Source organism: Antrostomus carolinensis, unplaced genomic scaffold (assembly GCF_000700745.2).
Source record: "Antrostomus carolinensis isolate BGI_N321 unplaced genomic scaffold, ASM70074v2 scaffold43423, whole genome shotgun sequence".
NCBI classification, from domain to species: Eukaryota; Metazoa; Chordata; class Aves; order Caprimulgiformes; family Caprimulgidae; genus Antrostomus; species Antrostomus carolinensis.
This window is the reverse complement of record NW_010303903.1, coordinates 1-19,102: the sequence shown is the minus strand read 5'-3', so window position 1 is coordinate 19,102 and position 19,102 is coordinate 1. Positions and strand designations below refer to the sequence as shown.

The 19,102-nt window shown below is 40.1% G+C and overlaps 1 protein-coding gene across 1 annotated transcript; it reads left to right on the top strand.

The window, feature by feature from the left end:
- Positions 1 to 919: 919 nt before the first annotated feature.
- On the top strand, positions 920 to 15,671 carry ABHD3 (abhydrolase domain containing 3, phospholipase; the record flags this gene model as incomplete). The annotated part of the gene is made up of 8 exons (XM_010164271.1): positions 920 to 936; positions 1,269 to 1,432; positions 3,929 to 4,111; positions 6,311 to 6,356; positions 9,034 to 9,146; positions 14,537 to 14,710; positions 15,373 to 15,421; positions 15,506 to 15,671. Coding segments are annotated over 8 exons (912 nt in total), but the record flags the coding sequence as incomplete, so codon positions are not given.
- Positions 15,672 to 19,102: the final 3,431 nt, after the last annotated feature.

The window sequence follows — 19,102 nt, the reverse complement described above, 5'->3', positions numbered from 1 at the left end:
CCCCCGGGGGAACCTCTGAGGCACTTCCTCCGCTGGGCCCCGCCGGTGGCCCCCGGGAGCTGGCCCGAGGGAGCGCCCGTCTCGTCATGCCCGGTCTGGGAGGGGAAGGGGCTCTGGGCCGGTGGGGTTGTACCGGGGGAGAGCTTGGCAGGGTTTGGAAAGGGAGGTCAGGAGCCCTCCTCCCACAACAAAAAACCGGGCTCTTCGCAGGTTTACTGACAGGGCAGGTGATAAAAGTAACTTGCTGCCCTTGTGTCTGCCTTTGGTACAATCGTGAATCGCTTTGGAGCTGCTGTTGCAGTGGTTTGGGGGGGCTAAGATGCTCTTGTACATCTCCTGTTAGTAGTGGCTTCACAGATAAAGTAGGTATTCATAAATTGCTTGGATACAGCAAGCCTGGTCTCATCTAAAGTGGCCCCGTGGTGAGAGTGCCTCATTGAATGCTTAATCAACTGAAAATAGGCGTATCAAAAGATTTATGACTGTTGAAGATGTGTGTGTTGCCACAGCCCTTCATAGAACCTCTGAGAGCATCCCCTCTTCTCAATGATGAGGAAGACCACTTCATTTTGGTCAGAGGAGAAAAATGTAGGGTCAGGAGGACATACCCACTGCTGCTGCATGTGTGTAACAGTTTTCTTCAGTGCATCTGTTATTGTCCTATTAATGCCTGCGTGTTGGAGAGTCAGTGCCAAAGAGAAGTTTAAGAAACGTTGCTACTAGAACATAAGATGTAATGCAGGGATTTCCACATTAATTGTTGTGCAAACGGAAGCTGTAAGACAAATCTCTGTATGCCGGGCATTATGAGAGATGAGTAACCAATGCAGTTGTGTACCCCAGTATGAGATGGGAGGAGGAGTGTCCTACCAGGTTAAAATAGGTACTGCAGGTGCCCAGTCAAAGTACACAGCTTAAGCGTCATTTCTGTGCCGTGTAAGCAAATTGATTCAGTAAAGTCTTTCCCACCTGCTGTGAGTGTGATTTTGATTTGTCAGTGCTGGTAAAAGTAGAGCTAGAATAGCATGTTATTAGAAATAAGTAAGGAATCCATTGTATTTAGTGGTTTCACTTTTCAGTTTTGCATTTGCCATTTTGTTTGGTTTTCATTTTCTTATCTCTTTACCATGAAAGGAAAAGCATTGCAAATGATTACATGAAAAAAATCAGTTTACTGGGAGAGGATTTAAGCAAGCTTTCATTTCTTTATTTGTTTGTTAGTTTGTTTTATATGAATGCCCATGCCTGACTGTAGTCTCTCTTCCTAGAAACCCCAGCTGGTGGCCAGCAATGACCGTTTCTGCCGCTTTCTCGAGGAATATTGCCCTGTTGTGACAGAAACTTACTATCCCACGATTTGGTGCTGGGAAGGCCGGGTGCAGACACTCCTGCGTCCCTTTATCACCTCTAGACCCCAAGTACAGTACAGGAAGTAAGTGGCTTTCTTCTGGAAAGTGATTGATTCAGTAGCCAGCAGTTACCTTACTCTGACTGTGTCACAGCTACTGTCATTGTTCAAGCTTGTGCCCATTTTTTTACTTTATGCCCGCCTTTACAACTCCATCCTAGGCTTGGAACCATCTCTATCCTGGATTCAATATACAGTAGGTTTAAAAGGTCAGGGTTCACAAATGGCCTTATTTTTGCTCAGAGTTTTGGAGCACTGGAATATTGGTGACAATGTAGGAATTGGTGTGGTTATGTATTCACAGGACCACACAATGGTTGAGGTCAGAAAGGACCTCTGGAGGTCACCTTGTCCAATCTTGTGCTCAAGAAGCAGGGCCACCTAGAGCTGCTTGCCTGGGACCATGTCCGGACACGTTCTGAATATCCCTAATGATGGCAACTCCACAACCTCCCTGGGCAACCTGTGCCAGTGCTTGGTTACCCTCCCAGTGAAAAGTTCTTCCTGATGTTCAGAGGGAACCTCCTGTGTTTCGGTTTGTGCCCATTGCCTCTGGTCCTGTCACTGGGCACCACTGGCAAAAGCCTGGCTCCGTCCTCTTTGCAATCTCCCTTCAGATATTTATAGACATTGATAAGTTTCCCCCTGAACCTTCTCTTCTCCAGGCTGAGCAGTTCCAGCTTTCTCAGCCTTTCATCACAGGAGAGATGCTCCAGTCCCTTCATTATCTTTGTGGCACTTTGCTGGACTCTCTCCAGTATGTACATGTCGCCCTTGTACTGGGGAGCTCAGAACTGGACCTGGCATTCCAGGTGTAGCCTCACCGGTGCTGAATTGAGGGGAAGGATCACCTCCCTCAACCTGATGGCGGCACATAATGCGGCCCAGGAGGCTGTTGGCCTTCTTTCCTGCAGGGCTGCATTGCTGGCTCATGTTCCATGTGGTGTCCACCAGGACCTCCACATGCTTTTCTGCCAGGCTGCTTTCCAGACCGTCAGCCCCTAGCCTGCATTGGTGCATGGTGTTGTTCCTTTCTAGGTGCAGGACTTTGCACTTCCCCTCATTGAACTTTATGAAGTTGCTGTCAACCCATTTCTCCAGCCTGTTGAGGTCCCTCTGGATGGCAGCACACCCATCTGGTGTATCAAATATTCTGGTGTTTGAATGCCGTAATGTTGCAGAGATCATGCAGTTACTGTATCTGTCCACTGAACCAACATGTGGCATGGCCGCATGCAGCCTTGTTTTGGATATGTAAGACTTCTGGGACTGTAAGAGTAACTTTTACCTGTGGGGTTTATGTGTTCTTTGATGCCTAAATTCTAAGAGGGGAAAAAACCTTATATTTATTGTTTGTCCTCAGCTGATCTCTGTCACACAGAAATGAGACTTAGTCTGGCAAATGAGGCATTTGGCACGAGACCTAAGGAGAAGTACTTTTATGCGCCGGAACCTGGATGCAGCACAAGTTGTTTCAGCTCTGTTTGCATGGTAGAATAGATTTAGCATTTAGCAGCTTCCCTTAGTTTTAGTAACTAGGAGACATTTCAGTGGTATGGCCATGTCCACTTTTTCTAGCCCTTCTTGTATACTCTCTTATTTCAAGGTTTGTGAGGGAAGAAACGTAGTTCCATGGGGCAATGCTTATTTTGCACCATTTGAGATTGTGTTGGCAGTACACACCAGCATTGCATCTACTTCCCATTACTGAAAAAGGGCAAAGCTGAGCTAATGAGTCCAACAAGGCTGATGAACTTTAAAATCTGGAGTAGGTGCAACCAAGACTTTCAAATGAAAAATCGAATGCAAGGTAGGCTTACATTTTGGTAGTTCCTATACCAACTCTCTTGTTCAATGTCTTCATTGTCAGAGAATAGGGAAGATGTTGTCTTTATAAAAAAAGACTGAAACCTTCTTTTTATTGCTTAATGCATGCTTAGCTCCTTGGGATATTAGAATGTTTCTTGCATTCTTAAGATACATGGTTTAAGAGTGCATTCTCACAACATTTGTGGAGATACAGGGTGAAAGATACAGCAGTGTGTGTCCATGTTCTCCATGTTTAAAACATAACAAAATGCCTTCCATTATTCATACTGCTTCTTTGGATGAAGAGAAAAAAACTGTGATAGATGTTAACACATTGCCCAGTGTGTTATCAAATATTCTCAGATGATCCAAAGGAAAACTACAGTACACAAGCCTATATAAAATAGAAGGCAATGCCAAAAATCACATTAGTTACAAGCTTCCAGTCCATCAGCAGCAATTTGTGTAAAGGCAGCTCTTCGTTTACTGTAAACAGGAATTACTCTGCAAACTGTGCTAACTCGTGTCAACTGGAGGCGTGGCCCTTTCTGAATGATAAGCATGCAAACACACCTAGTTAGGTGTCACTTTTGGTATTAAAAAAATAAAAATGCAGAATTTGTACCTGGTAACTTGTACACTGTAAGCACTCTTAATAGTACGCATGTATTTTTAAATCTAATCAGTGTTCTCTTGAAATGTGCCTTTCAGTGAGCTCATTAAAACAGCAGATGGAGGACAGATTTCGTTGGATTGGTTTGATAATAACGACAGCTTATGTTATCCGGATGCCAGCACAAGACCCACTGTCCTGTTATTGCCTGGCCTGACAGGAACGAGCAAGGAATCCTACATTCTTCATATGATCCATCAAAGCAAAACGCTGGGATATAGGTGCTGTTGTAGTTCACTGCTAGTATTTCGCTGCTTCTAATAAGATCACATATATATGTATGTGTATGTATAAGATACCTTCCTAGAGCAAGTGAGATCTAAAGACATTAGTTTATATAAGAAAGTACCAGGATGATCCGAGGGCTGGAGCACCTCTCCTGTGAGGACAGGCTGAGAGAGTTGGGGCTGTTCAGCCTGGAAGAGAGAAGGCTCTGGGGAGATCTTATAGCGGCCTTCCAATACCTGAAGGGGGCCTACAAGAAAGCTGGGGAGGGACTTTTCATAAGGGCAGTTAATGATAAAACAAAGAGAAATGAGTTTAAACTGGAAGAGGGTAGGTTTAGATTAGATATTAGGAAGAAGTTTTTCACTGTGAGGGTGGTCAGACACTGGAACAGGTTGCCCAGAGAAGCTGTGGATGCCCTCTCCCTGGAAGTGTTTAAGGCCAGGCTGGATGAGGCTTTGAGCAACCTGATCTAGTGGAAGGTGTCCCTGCTGATGGCAGGGGGATTGGAACTAGTTGATCTTTAAGGTCTCTTCCAACCCAAATCATTCTATGATTCTATGATTAGTATAATAACAATAGCGGAATTATCTAACGGGCAGTACATTCGGAAGGGCAGTTCTAGTATCTACAGATGTGCCCCAGAGACTGCAGTGAACGCAAGCTAAGTCTGCACAGGCCTTTGCTGCTGCTTCTTATATTACAATATCAGCATCTGTGTTACCTTTACACTTTTCTAGAGAAGGGGTTTGTATTCAGCTCCAAGAAGGCTCACATGGATGGGTTGCTGGCAGCAGGCCTCGGAGGAGGTCAGCTTCCGAATACCAAAATTGCTTGATTCAGCAGCCTCAAATTTGTGAGTGCAGAAAGAGGAGCTAGCCTACTCTTACCAGTGGTGGTTAAGGAAGAGGTTTGTTGCCTCTTAATTGTCGCTGCTTAATTTAGTTTTTTTATTAAGCATTCTGGTCAGAGTTGGGTCAAATAAGTGGATTAAATGATGAGTAGATTCCTTTATGTAATCATACTGCTGCTGCTGGCCTTTAAAATAAGTTGTCATTGTTCCAGGATGTGTATTTGGAATATTACACTTTGTCTTTGCAGATTGGCTTCTGGTACTGACTATAATAAGCTCTTCAAATATGTATATATGAGCTTTTGTCTACAAGCATGGCTATCTCTTCTCTGTTCAGAGGTTTGGATAACTGCTTTACTAAATTATGAAAGTAAAGTAGCATTTTAACTGTTCAAAGTACTTTTTAAATCACTTTAAAACTTACCAGTAAAAAATACCAGAGGAAGAAAGCCCTCAAATCAACAACTTCTTAATATTATTTTTTTTTAAGTATTCCTGAAAGAAATATCTGCATTTGATCACCTATGAAAAGAAGGTATAGCATTAAAAAGGAGAGCTTTAGGTCAGATTTCAACAGAATACTATAATTTTGGTTTTAAACAGCAATGTTTGAGAAAAATACTGAAATAAGTAATTTTTAATGCCTTTAACCCATCTAAAATACGTACGGATTATTTAACAAAATTACTACAGTAAGCTGGTAGAAGAGTAATAGAAAAGTAAGATTTATTAAGAAAGCATAGATCCTGAAATCATGGTAATACTGCTAGAAAATTCAGAGACTCCCATCAGCATAGAGAGAACAGAAACTTATGCTATACCAGGCAAAAAAAATCAGATCCCCAAGAACCAGCAACTTAGATGCAGCTGTCATTATAATTTTGATTTGGCTCATTTCTTGCTATTTAACGCAATTATGTAGCTTTGGAGGATGTCTGCACATGGATCTCTGATGTTCTCTTTCAGAGCACTGCTTTAGGCTCAGCCCTGCAGAGGCAGAGCTTATGGCTCATATTTGGCCAGCTCAGAGTGCAGGCAGAACAAGATGCACGTAGCATCTCCTGGTAAACCCTGGCGCTCTCGTCCTGCAATCTGACCTTCACCAGCAAATCACAGAGCTCATACGGAGTCCCACTGACTTCAGTGAACTAACTACATTTTGGTATAAAGGTTGTTCCACACAGGTCAGACTTTGGGATCTGTAGGACTGTCAGTATTTGTGGGCTGAACTTATTCACAGAAACTGGCTCGTTCTTCTTTATGCATTTTCAACGTTGTTTGTTTTAGTGATCTTTTTTAGTGAAATAATGTGTATAAATGAATTTACTTTCTCAATTTTCAGATGTGTGGTTTTTAACAATCGGGGAATTGCTGGTGAGGATCTTTTGGTAAGGATGATTTTTAAGATTAGCATCTTGTGTATAATCAGTATATATGGAATCATTTGTGTCTATTTGTACAGCTGGATTTAAATGAGATAAACTCACAGCATATGTTGAAAATTCAGAGAAGAGGATCTAGTCATCTGGTAGATCAATCACGTGCCAATAGTCATCTTTTATTTTAAAACTCAGAGGCCAACTGGTCAACACACAATTTAAATTATTAATATCTATAACATTGAAATGAACAATCCTTACACTTTCCTTTCAAAAAATACTACAGTATCTAAAATGCACACATCCAAGAAATTCTGTTCAATCAATGCACTTTTCTCCCATTATTTTAACATACAGATCCAAATATAAGCAATTGTAACTAAAATTACTTCCCCAATTGCCAATATGAGTTTAAAATAGCTTTTGATACATTTAAAAAGTTGTGCCATTAAAATGAATCCATATTATGTGTTAGTGAATTAATGAACCACGTTTATATGGATAGCCATATCCTAAAAGCTAAATGTGTTCTTGTATTTTTCTCAGCAATTGTGACACAAACTCAGCAACAAAAGACATTTTTGTGCTTGGGGCAGACATATCATGTTTGCTTAGAAATAACTGGTGATTCCACAAATGACAAAGTCTTGAAGCTGGACATTTTCTGCAGCTAGGGACAAGGCATGATGAAATATTGCTGAATAAGCTTTGTTTCTTCATATGCGTTATGTTGACAGTTCTGCAGCTGGAATGAATGTGCATAATACTCAGTATTGTTTTGCATTTTTTAATCCTCTGGTTTCAAACTTTAAAAAGCTCAGAATATTTTCCCATAATCAGATAAAGCATTTCAATGCAAATATTGCCATGTTCAGAATAGTTTTCTGCATACTTTTGGAGATAGATCTACAAAGCAGTTTTGTGACACACAAAGTCCTTATTGATGAATTTCTGAATCATTAAGAGAAAAGATCTCTTGTTTGTATGCATTGTGTGTATTTTACTGTAATCTGATTTACATCTTTAAGCTTTATAAGATCTGTGAAGCAAACCAGCTAAAATTATCATATTTTCTGCAAAGGAGTTCCTACATTTTAATATAAAATCCCTAGTTAATGAGTTTGAAACATAGTTGAGCACCATAGTAGAAATTAGTCACACAAGTAGTTCTTTTCCTAGTCTCTTTAAAGATAGATTCAAATTTACACCAAATAATAGCTATATAAAGAATCAGTTTTAAAATGCTCTTCTCATTTGTTATTGAAAATTACTGTGAATTATTGTTATGAAATAATCAAATATTAGTTTGACCCCAGCCAATATGAGCTAAGATGGTGTTTTAAAGTATCTTCATACAATGAGTGGATAGACAGACATTAAAGTGTCAGGAATTAAATTAAAATGCAACACATGACTCTAATTTTCTAAACTTTTAATCAAATACACTTTCACTTGGAATACATTAGACCCTAGTTACCAAAAATAATTTATTTTTCCTTGGAAACCTGACAATTTAATTAAAATAAAACACTTTCAAACTGTTTATAATTAACAGGTGTAAAACAGTGAAGAGTGATTCATGTGGATGAGAACTGGAAATGCAACATAAATGGAAATCAAAAACTTCAGTTTTAATTATCCAGATTTAGCTTTTCTTTCCTTTTTTTCATCTTTGACTTCAACATTTCAATATTCTTGTTAAATGTATTTCAAGTAATTAGTTTCATCTAATTAAACTTGTTAAAATTGCCCACAAATATCCAGGCTTTTTAACTGAAAGCAATTAAAAAAAAAATCGCCCTCTTAAAAGATATTGTTGTTTCAGTCAACAGATAAGTTCAAGTAACTCATAATTAAGTATTTTTATATTTAGTATTAATTTTTATACAGAATTTTGGCAGGCCAGCCACTACCTATAGTTAAGTCAAGGTCACTAACACGTTAGTAGAAACTTTATAGTTAAAAGCTCTCTTTTGCTCTAGGTGAAATCTAGAGAACACTATTAGAAAAAGAAAAACGAACTTATTTTCTACTGTGGTTCTTATTGGACCGAAAGGAACTTTTCTCCCTTATACTGCTCCAGATAGTCCCCTAGATTGTGGCTTGCAGCACTTGTCTGCAGGTGAGGCTCAGAAGCTGTGCTTAGTCTTCAAAAGCAAGGAAGGGGTTACTGAAATCTCAGTGATGCCAGTGGAAGTCATTCCAAGTCCCAGTTAAAGACTTAAAGAGACACTGATGGTAGATGGGGAAGGGATAATATGTGTGTTTCATTGCTTCAGTTAATAGAAAAAAAAATTGTCATTATAACTTTCTTTTCTGTAAATTGCAGCCTTTATGATATGTTTCCATTTCCCCAGGGTATTTTAAAAATACCAGAGCCTATCTAGTTCTGATCTAGTTCTATCTAGTTTAGCTCATTGCTCTGTGTTCAGATTTCGTCTGATGACCTGGGGGTTGCAAATACTGAAGATACTTGTCACCTCTTTTATTTTGTAATGATAACAAGTATAACTCTTTCCTCCACCTCCTCATGAAATTTGCTGGGTTTATATTTTCCGTTTAGTGCAGTTTCACAATAAATGCTAAATTTATCTTGTTATATAAATGATCCTCTGTTCAGTTTGCTTTGTCCTTAAAGAATAATACAAAAGCTTATGGTGGCATTTTTCCCTCTGACTCCTTACAGACACCAAGGACTTACTGTGCAGCTAACACAGAGGATTTGGAGGCCGTTATTCATCATGTACACAGCCTGCACCCCTCAGCTCCGTTCATAGCAGCTGGTGTTTCTATGGGAGGGTAAGGTATTATGTAATACAAGTCTCAGCTTAACTACGATCGCAAAATAAGACTGTTGGAGACTGATGGTAAATTATTACTCTCCAATTCTTGCATTACTTACTGAACTGCAGCTAACTTGAGTCTGTCTCCAACAGTCAGTATTCAGAAGACTTTTAGAAAAACTTAATATCTTAGAGGCTTTTAGTTCTGTGTCAGAGAAGGTCAAAATTGGCCAACATTCAAAAGTTGAAGAGGGTGGAGAAAGACAGGAAACACTAATAGACAGATTAACAGCCAAACAGGTGGGCAGTACAATCTTTGGAAACTATGGAGGCTGTCTTTGGAACAGAGGGATAAAAAAATAGGAACTAGAGCTAACATACCATGTTTCTTAGCAACCTCTGGAAATTACAAGGTTTATCTTCACTCTGTTTGGGTTCTGCAGTGTGTGGGTAGGTTAAGCTGGAAGAGATGCAGGTATTTGCTCTGTCTGGCTCAGAAGCAAGAAGCAGCATTGTTGTTGAAACCAGTATGGGTTGATATAGCATGTGGTATTAAGACTTGCTGCGTCTTGGCTTCTCTCCAGAAAGTACAGCTAGAACAGACAATGACAGCACAGTTGCTTAGAAAAATCACTGCTAGAAGCTAGGAAAAATGTTTAGACAGCCTTTTTAAAGAAAATTGTAGGAGAGGAGAACTTAAACCACTAGAAATACTGCAGGCACAGTAGTAACTTCCTGAGACTTCCCTTCTTTCTGATAAATTTTATGGAGGGTAGGCAGATATAGCCCTCTATATTGACATTAATCTACTAATGACTTGTAGGAGCTTTGGGATAAATACAGATTTGCTCAAGCAATATAGTTATTGATAATCAAATAAATAATTAAATTGGAAGCCTTTTAAACCAGGCCAGTCTTTTTCCATTCGTGCTGCTGGGATTTTCCCAGTGTCTTCAGCATGAAGACATGAACCTCTCTTGTATGTCAGTGTCTGTCTTGATGGGAAGCCCAAAATTGGGCACAGTACTCCCGATTTGATTTTGTAAGTGCCAAATACAGGGAAATAATAATTTCCATAGACCTACTTGTTTTACTCTTAACAAAGCACATCATGTTGTTACCCATCTCCATTGCTGCACGGGTGCATTGCTGAGTCACGTTCTGTTTGCCCAGAAGCTGTTTTCAGCTGCCCTCTATCCAGTCATTAAGCTGTCCTAGGTGCGGGACTTTGTGTTTGCCTTTGTTGAACTTCATGAGGTTTCTGCAAGCCCATTTCTCCTGTTGAAGTCCCTCAGAATGGCAGCCCTGTCTCCCATTTCACCAGTGACCTCCCACAATTTGACCTGCAAGCTTACTAAGGGTGTGTTCCATCTCGTTATCCTGAAGAAATTACACAGTACTGGCCCCAGTACTGGCCCCTGAGGAACACTACTAGTATCTGATCAGCCACTCCAGTTGGACTTCAAGTTCCTGATCACAACTCTCTGAGCCTAGTGGTCTAGGCTGATTCATGTTGCAGGTCACCTATTCAAACCATGTCATTCCAATCTGGCTACATGGGGACCATAGACGACTGTCAGAAGCCTTACTAAAGTCAAAATAAGCAACATCCATTTCTCTCCCCTAATCAACAAAGGCAGTCAGCTCACCATAGAAGGCCATCAGGTTGCTCAGGAATGCTTTGTTCTTGGTAAATCCGTGCTAGCTGCTATCAGTCACCTTCTTTACCTTTACATGCTTGGAAATGGCTTCTAGAGGGTATTCCCAAAGCACTGAGGTTAGGCTGGCCAGCCTGTATTTCTTCCTCCTTGCCATTGTTGTCAATGGGTGCTTTTTTTTCCAGGCATCAGGAATATCCCACAGTTGCTGCAACCTTTCCAAAGTCATAGAGAGCAGGCTCACAATGACATTGGCTGCCTCCCTCTGGAGCTTTGGTGCACCTCACCTGGTCCCATTGACATGTCTGTGTCCAGTTTGCATAACTGGGGCCTAACTCCACATTCCTCTGCCATGAGTAATAATTCACTCTCCCATACTCTACCACTAGGGACCTGGGACTCCTGAGAACAGACCTCAGCAGTAAAGACAGGGAAGACAGGTAGCCTTGGCCTTTTACAAATCTTTTGTCAGTAGGTTCCCTGCTCTGTTGAATAGTGGTCCCAGGAGGGAATTAAGGCTGGTCAGCCTAACCTCAGTTCTTTGGGAAGATCCTCTGGAAGCCATTCCCAAGCATATGAAGGATAAAGAAGGTGACTGGATTCGCCAAGAACTAAGCATGCCTGAGTGAACTGATTGCCTTCTATGATGAGATGACTGGTTTCACTGATGAGGAGAAAGGAGTGGATGTTGTTTGTCCTGAGCCTTTCTTTGTACCAATGTATTTATAGAAGCCTTCCTTGTTGCAAAAGCCTTTTTCTTGTTGCCCTGCAAATCCCTTGCCAGTTCCAACTCCAGCTGAACTTTAGTTTTTTTAACTGCATCCCTGCATCCTTGGGCAATGACTGTTTGTCCCAGGCACCCCCATCCACCTTCAGGATACTTCCTTCTTGAATTCAGTAAGGAATTTTTTGTTCCTCTACATGGTCTTCTGCCACTCAACTTCCTGTTCATCAGAATGTATCACACTTGTGCTTTACGTTCAGTTATCCTTAAGGTTAAACAGTTCTCCTAGACATCCGTGGCCATCAGGGCCATCTCACATGGGATGCTGCCAAACCGATCCATGACTAAATTTAAACCAACTCTCTTCGAGTCTAGTATTGTAGTTCTGCTGCTTACCTTCCCTGCTCACTTTTGATCTTAAAAATCCACCATCAAATAATCTCAGTGGCCAAGACCAGGGAGAAGTTCTGTGCATTTGAATGACATCTTTGTTTAAGTTGCAAACCCTCCTTCTTGCCTTGAAGGCCAGTCCTTCATGAAGAGTCTGTCTGCATCTGTCATAGTGTCCTCCATGTCTCTGTGATCCGATAAACTTGTTCTGTGACTGCACACAGACTTCTAATTCCTCCTATATTTTTTTCCCCCATGCTGTGTATTTGTTCATGTGCTGGCACACAAGATGGGCCATGGTTGTGCTGCCTTCTCAGGGAAGTGTGAGAGCCTCTCCCATTAAGCTATCCCTTGAGTGCTCCATCAGGGCCTGCCAAGCCTTTGCTTCTCTTCAGGCTTTGTACTCCATCCCTTGACAAACCTAGTTTAAAACTCTTCTTCAGAAAGTTAGGAGCTGGTTAGCTCTTATCTCACTTGGCATGCTATCTCTCCCCAGCACAGACATTTTTGCATGCAGAACATGAACTAACATGATGTATTGCAAAAACTTGTTTCATTGGAATTGGTGAAAGCCAAAGAAGCATCTGCAGTAGAGGCTTGTTTCAATGAGGAGATACCGATTCAAAGCACGGTAGTTCTTTGTGGGTAACTCCATGGGTGGTGCACCATTACAGCAGAACTAAGAGGGCTGGGGTGTAGTAGATGAAGTACCAACTTTTCGGGGCTACAGGCGCAGTATAAGCTAACTGTTCTGCAACTGGTGCAAAAGACCAGTTCGGCCCTTAGTGTCATTTCTGTCCTTGGCTTAACCTAGTTATGGTATCCTAAATAGAGGCGAAGTCTGTTAGTATGGCACAGGGAATCTGAGTTTTGTTCCTGGCTTTCACTTTATCACAACCTCTGGGTGATTTTAGGCAAGATGTTCCACCTTCCTCCTCCAATACTTTTTTAAAGTCCTGAACCACAAAGAGAAAGCATGTGCTTAATTGTACAGAAAACTGGAAGAATCCCTAATCATCCATGTGGGGACTGTCTCCATGCTTCTAAATTAATTGGAGCACTTGCATGTTTAAAATTAAGCAGGAGCAGAGGTCTCACCGGGGGCATATTGTGAAAATCATCCACTTGTCTTAATCTGACAATAGTTTTTATTATCTATCCCTTTTCAAAATTTTCTGAATAGCCAGTTAATCTGTATAGGACACATTTGCCCAATTAAGAAGAAAAATCAAATTTGCTTCAGAAAGGTGTAAATGTAAACGAAAGCCCACTTGTTCTACTGATCTTCAGTACGTATTACTTTGGAAAGGGACTTTGTTTTCTAACCTAAAGATTCTTAAACCTTCTCTCTACCACATATATTCTGAGAATTCTGTTAGAGAAGTGGCTTATTCTGCTACTGCAACTTTTTTTTAGTTTGCTTATGTTTTAGTTTGCTTTAGTTTGCAGTGTTCTTACAGTGTGTAGACTGATGACTCACAGGCTCCTTCTCTTCTGTGGGTGAGAAGGAACATATGCTACCGAACTCCTATGTGTGCCACAGGTGACTTTCCTCATTGGGTTCAATTGTGGGAGCTGACGGCAGGAGCCCACTCCCAAGTGCTGTTTGCTGTTCTTTTCCTGCTGGTTCCTACCAACTGGCAAGTTTCCCTTTTACACTGATGTCCTATGATCTGGTAGGTAGTGCACAGGGATAAGGTCTCAGTGATGGAAGGCTGGTTCATTATGTCTTTGCTAAAGGTTGCTGTCTCCTGAAGTATGGTAGATGAAGCCAAGGTACAGAGAGTTGGTGGTCCAGGGAGCTATATTAAGCTGTAGAACTTGTAATGTTTTGAATTAAAGGCTCGGTATTAAAATGATAAGGCAGTAAAGTGAGACTTACAGCTTTTCTGTTAGTGTTTTCTTCTACTGACTTCCTGCTGTTTTGATTTTTCTATATCTGAAGGGTCAGGTACTAGTGAACTCTCCCCTTTTTTCAACTTAACTATATATCAGCAGTAGAGACTGTAAGTTGCAATTGGTCAGAAAGGCCAGACTTAAGCCACTTATTTGGCTTATAATTTTGTTTTTCTAGTTTTATTCATTATCCAACACTTCATTCTTTAAGTACCTTGTGTTAAAGAACAGCTCTGTTTTCTCATATGTGTGAGGTGGGGTAAAGCCATTACCTTCAACTCAGATGACAGCTTCATCGTGAGGCAGGCATGGCAGGGGCAGCTTGCATTTGTCAGGCACGCGAATCAGATTTATCAGATCAGGAAGACCAAGAGCTTGTAAAACAGTAAAACTTACTAACAACTTGGCAATACCTGTTCCATGAGTAAGATATGTTTATTTGACCTTTTTCTCCTTTTTAGTGATATAAATAAGACTAGTACATCTCTATTTATTTCTAAAGGCACTCCTACCCACATCCTACACAGTGCACTAAGTTCCTCCCTGACTGTAGAGAGAGAAAGCAAATTTCATGAGTCATAGGTTGATTATCTTTTAGAATTATTAGGCATAACTGTAGGGCTGATACAAGAAACTATTGAAAAACAGACAAAAAGGTGGCCGATTGTTATATTTGCTTTAAATTGAAGCAAACAATTTGATAGTATATATGTTTCTGTTTTTCATTTCTGTTTGTAGCATGCTTCTTTTAAATTACCTGGGCAAAACTGGCAGAGACACTCCTTTAATGGCAGCTGCGATTTTCTCTGCGGGTTGGAATGTTTTTGAATCTGTAGCATCTCTGGAGAAGCCACTAAACTGGCTTCTTTTCAACTATTACTTGACTACTTGTCTACAATCCTCTATCAACAGGTGAGTTGCCTTCGAAACTATTTAGCAAGGTAGAAGGATGTTAGCATGAGATCGACAGCAAGTATAATACTGGCAAAATTTATGCTGTAACAACACTTCACATAGCTGTTCTGTGTGCATTCTTCTGTAAATTTTGAAATCAGAAGGATCTTTGTAAAAAAGATTGTCATCAATGTGACTAAATTTATTTGCTCCTCAAGGGGCTCATTACAAAATCAATGTACTTCTATATTTATGGATAAAGTTAATGGATTTTTTAAGTTTTACACTTGTGCATACTGACTTTGAGTATATATGTATGTACACTAATTCTTTTAAGTCTACCTTGACAGCAAAAGCATGGAAGGGACTAGTTCATCCTTTGCTTTGCAGAATTAGGGCGTATTTTGTATTCCCAAATATTTAATTCACTTAAATTCTCTTATCTTTGGCATCTTTCTTATGGCTCATGCAGATTTTTTTCTATGTTACTGGATGTGCCTGCATATGAATGAACAGTTCTTCTGTTCTTGGATTACAGACAGATTTTTAATGACAGAAAATTAATCCCAAGCATGTTCTTTTTAGGGAGTTATTTCTATAAATATATTTATAAAGCAGAAGACTTTTACATCTGTTTATATAATTAAAACAAGCCCTCCAATTTTTCACTCTCTTTTTAGGCATCGAAAAATGTTGGAGAAATTATTTGATATGGATCTTGTGATGAAGGTATGTGAAAATGTTACTTCTGCTTTAGCTGGATGCTGTTTTCCAAATGCTGACATAGTTCCCTATTTGAATTCTGTACTTCAGGCCAGAACTGTTAGAGAATTTGATAAGCAGTTCACTTCAGTCATGTTTGGCTACCCTACGATTGATGATTACTATGAAGATGCTAGCCCATGTCGCAAGCTGAAGTCAGTAGGAATTCCAGTGTTATGTCTAAACTCTGTGGATGATGTTTTCTCACCAGGTCATGGTAAGTTTAGGCTTTTTTAAATATATTTGTCTGTGTATGCAGTCATTAAGACAAACTATATAGGTCTGAGAATGAACTCAGACCTATGTTTGGAGGTGTATTTAAATGTTAATTGTGTATAGGATCAAAACCTCCAGGGATGGATCAGTCTTTCAATTTACTTACAGTGTAAGACACATATAAACCAGCTGATGACGGAGAGACCTGATTAGTACAGAATGCAGAAGCACATGGGGTAGCAATCATTAGCGATTAGTAGACTCTATACAGTCAAAAGAAAGAAATATCCACATTCAGGGTGTGAGTTGTCACTGTAAGGAAAGCACTGCCCTCTCAGAAGCACCCATTTCTATTCACCAGGTATGAAGAGAGCCTATAATGAGGAACTCTGATACAGATGTAGACATTCAGAAAGTGCAAACAAGTATTTTTTATTGCTGTTTTTTCAATCCAGTCTCTACAAAGAATGTCTGGGAGTTGATTATGTTTCAGATGACTTGAAATCCTCAGCTGTTGCTCAGTGCTATCTCCAGTGTCTGAAAATCAAAAGGAAGAAAACATTAAGTTAGCATGTAGACCAAATTCTAGGGTAAGGGAAGAGATATAGACAAGGTGAGCTCCTAAAAGGAGTCATGTTGAAATTAATAAGAATCTAACTAGAAGATGAAGCAGATAAGGGAAAACCAAGTTTTCAGCCTTTCTTCCTATTTTCTGCCAAACACGTGTTCATTATGAACATTTTGTTTTTGATCTGAAGATCAATGCTCTGTTGGTAACTGTCTTTAAAAGGGATGCTTGTTCCTGTAGTCTGTGTATTGGTTAGAGTGTCTGAGAAGAGAGGGAGAACAAAAGTTAAGGTAGGGGAAAACCACTATAATGAACAGCTGGTTGAGGGGACAGTCTTCAGCAGTGAACACCTGACACTTTTAAATACGAAGTTCATACACTTGATTTACTTTAGGGAAGTTTTCTTCTGCCACCACAAGTCAAGTGAGACTCTTGTAGAATGAGTCACAAAACCAAAGTGAGTAGGCAAACAGAGTAGAACAACAAACAGAAGAATGAAAGAACTGGAAGAGACTGTGTATGCATGTACTGTTTATCTGTGCACGCGTGTATAACACGTACAGAAACACACACACTCTCACACACTTACATTACTATTGATAATTCAAAGACCTGTTAGAGACAAATGTGACATGAAAAGAGCCACTCAAGTAGAGTGCACTAGAAAAAGTCTGATTTCTTCCCCCCTTGAACAAAAAGTATCCATACTATGCATGAACAATATAAAGAGGTGGCAGCCACCTAATATGAGGGAAAAATTGTGATGCTGGATTAGCCAAACTACCTATCCCTTATATTGGCCAAAACAGAGGCTTAAAAAAATTAAGATCTGGGCAAACATAGCAGTACTCCTCCAGAATGCTGCATCCACCTTCAACAGTTTGCAGTTCAGGGACTTTCTGAGACAGGGTTAGTCCCTTTTGTATTTACTAGCCCCTGTGAGATTATTTTTCCACCCCCCCTTGAAATTGGCCAGTTGCTCTGTCCATTATAAGCATATAACGCCCTGGAAATGAGAATGGATGGGGCTGTGACCCTAAAATCTGTGTCCAAATATAAATTCTGGCTAGTGATTCTGAAGATCAGTTTTTATGGGTCTTATGACCCTGGGGATGATTTTCCCTGTAGTACCACAAGATGGGTAATCTGCTGTGCCATGAGAGAGGGAACAATGCCTTCACTTCTATGTTTAGCTCTAGCTCAGTTTGTGGTTTCTGTTCTAAAGTGAAGTAGTAACTGTGGCAGGACTAAGCTAGCTAGTTAGCAAAAGCAGCAATAGCAGTGAACCATAGTGTGTGCCTCTGTCCCTAGAGGGTTCATTAACCTTTTCCAGCCTATTACCACTGGGACTATTAGGACCTTTGTTAGCTAGATTAAAGCTACTGCAGATACTCCATCCCCTTGTCTCTTCTTTTTAGACTATAACCTCCAGTTCTCAAGAGCCAACCATTGACACTGACACCATGAAATGCAATCTGAACACAAGAAAACACTTTTTTACTGTGAGGATGGTCAAACACTTTTGACTTTACTCTGGCAACTGGCTTGTTTTTCTGACTTAAGTGTGTGGTCACATGTAAGCCTGTGGCAACCAGAGGCAGTTCCCACTCACAACTGTATAATGGAATCAAAGCCACAATGTTTCTTCTCAACTAGACCCCCAGTCTTTTATTGACTTTGGGGACTGGTTATTTCATGCCTCATCTCTCCTAGTAATACTTCCACCTCTGTTGTAGATAGCCGTAGTTTCCGACAGCTGGGAAAGAGGCCTAGAAAACTCATTAGGCAGAAAGCTGTGCCAGAATCCCTTTGTGTTTAAAAATCTTTTATAAAGCCAGCCACATCTATCTTCCTATAACAGAGCTTAGAGAATGCAAACCCAGGTCTGCTTTGTCACTACAAAATACGGACCTAAAGAGACACTTTCCTTAAAAAGCGCAGATGCTGTTTCTGTTGCCTCTTACTGCTTGATCATTACTTCCCATGTAGCTTTTTAATACACTTTGTACTTCCCAGCAATTATTTTTCAATATAGTGCGAAAATGTGCCCTTTGATCTCAATCCAGTATTAGGAAGAAACAATTCATTTGCAGTCCTTCCTTAACGTTGCTGTTTAAAGTTCATAGAGCTTGGCAGCCGATACAGCTGTAGTTTAATTCTGGAATGCAGTTCTCATATTGCGTAATACTAACTAATGAAAACAAATGCTTTCTTCATTGCATGATACTTCTCTCACCATAACTAATTTAAACAAGCCATTGCTTCAGGAAATATGTAATATAACCAAGTCAAGCCCTTTTTTTTTGTAAATATGAAAAGTAAATTAAGAAGATAGAATTGTAGCATTCATTATCAGTGTCACATTTAACTTTTCATCTGAAGTGGCATTTTTCTCCTGAGAGACTTTAAGCAGCATATTAGGCATCCAACTTAAATTTCACTATAGTTATGCTTAGCTAATTGCCACTGGTAAGTGTTGTGCCCAAGCAGAAAGCCTGCCCTTGAAGCTAGGTACCATGCCAGCTTGCTCCTGATCCACCGTGTCAAACAAATGCATGTCTGAAGCTCAGTTATACTTTTTATTGAACTCTCTGAACCTTTTCTCTCCCTCTGAATCCAAACTTGGGGTAATTGCCTTTAAGTGTTATTTTGCATCCTATTATGTAAACAGCACAGTTGAATGAAGTTGTCTGGAGAGACCAAATGGCCAAGGAACGGCCAGATGGATAAAAATTAGGGTAAGAGTTTAAAGAACAGGGAGAAATCCACCAAACAATGGAACAGAAAGTCTGACAGCAGTGACTTATTTAAGCCAATGCTGCTTCACTTGTATGTTTTTCTGTTTTTCTTTTTTTTTTAAAAAA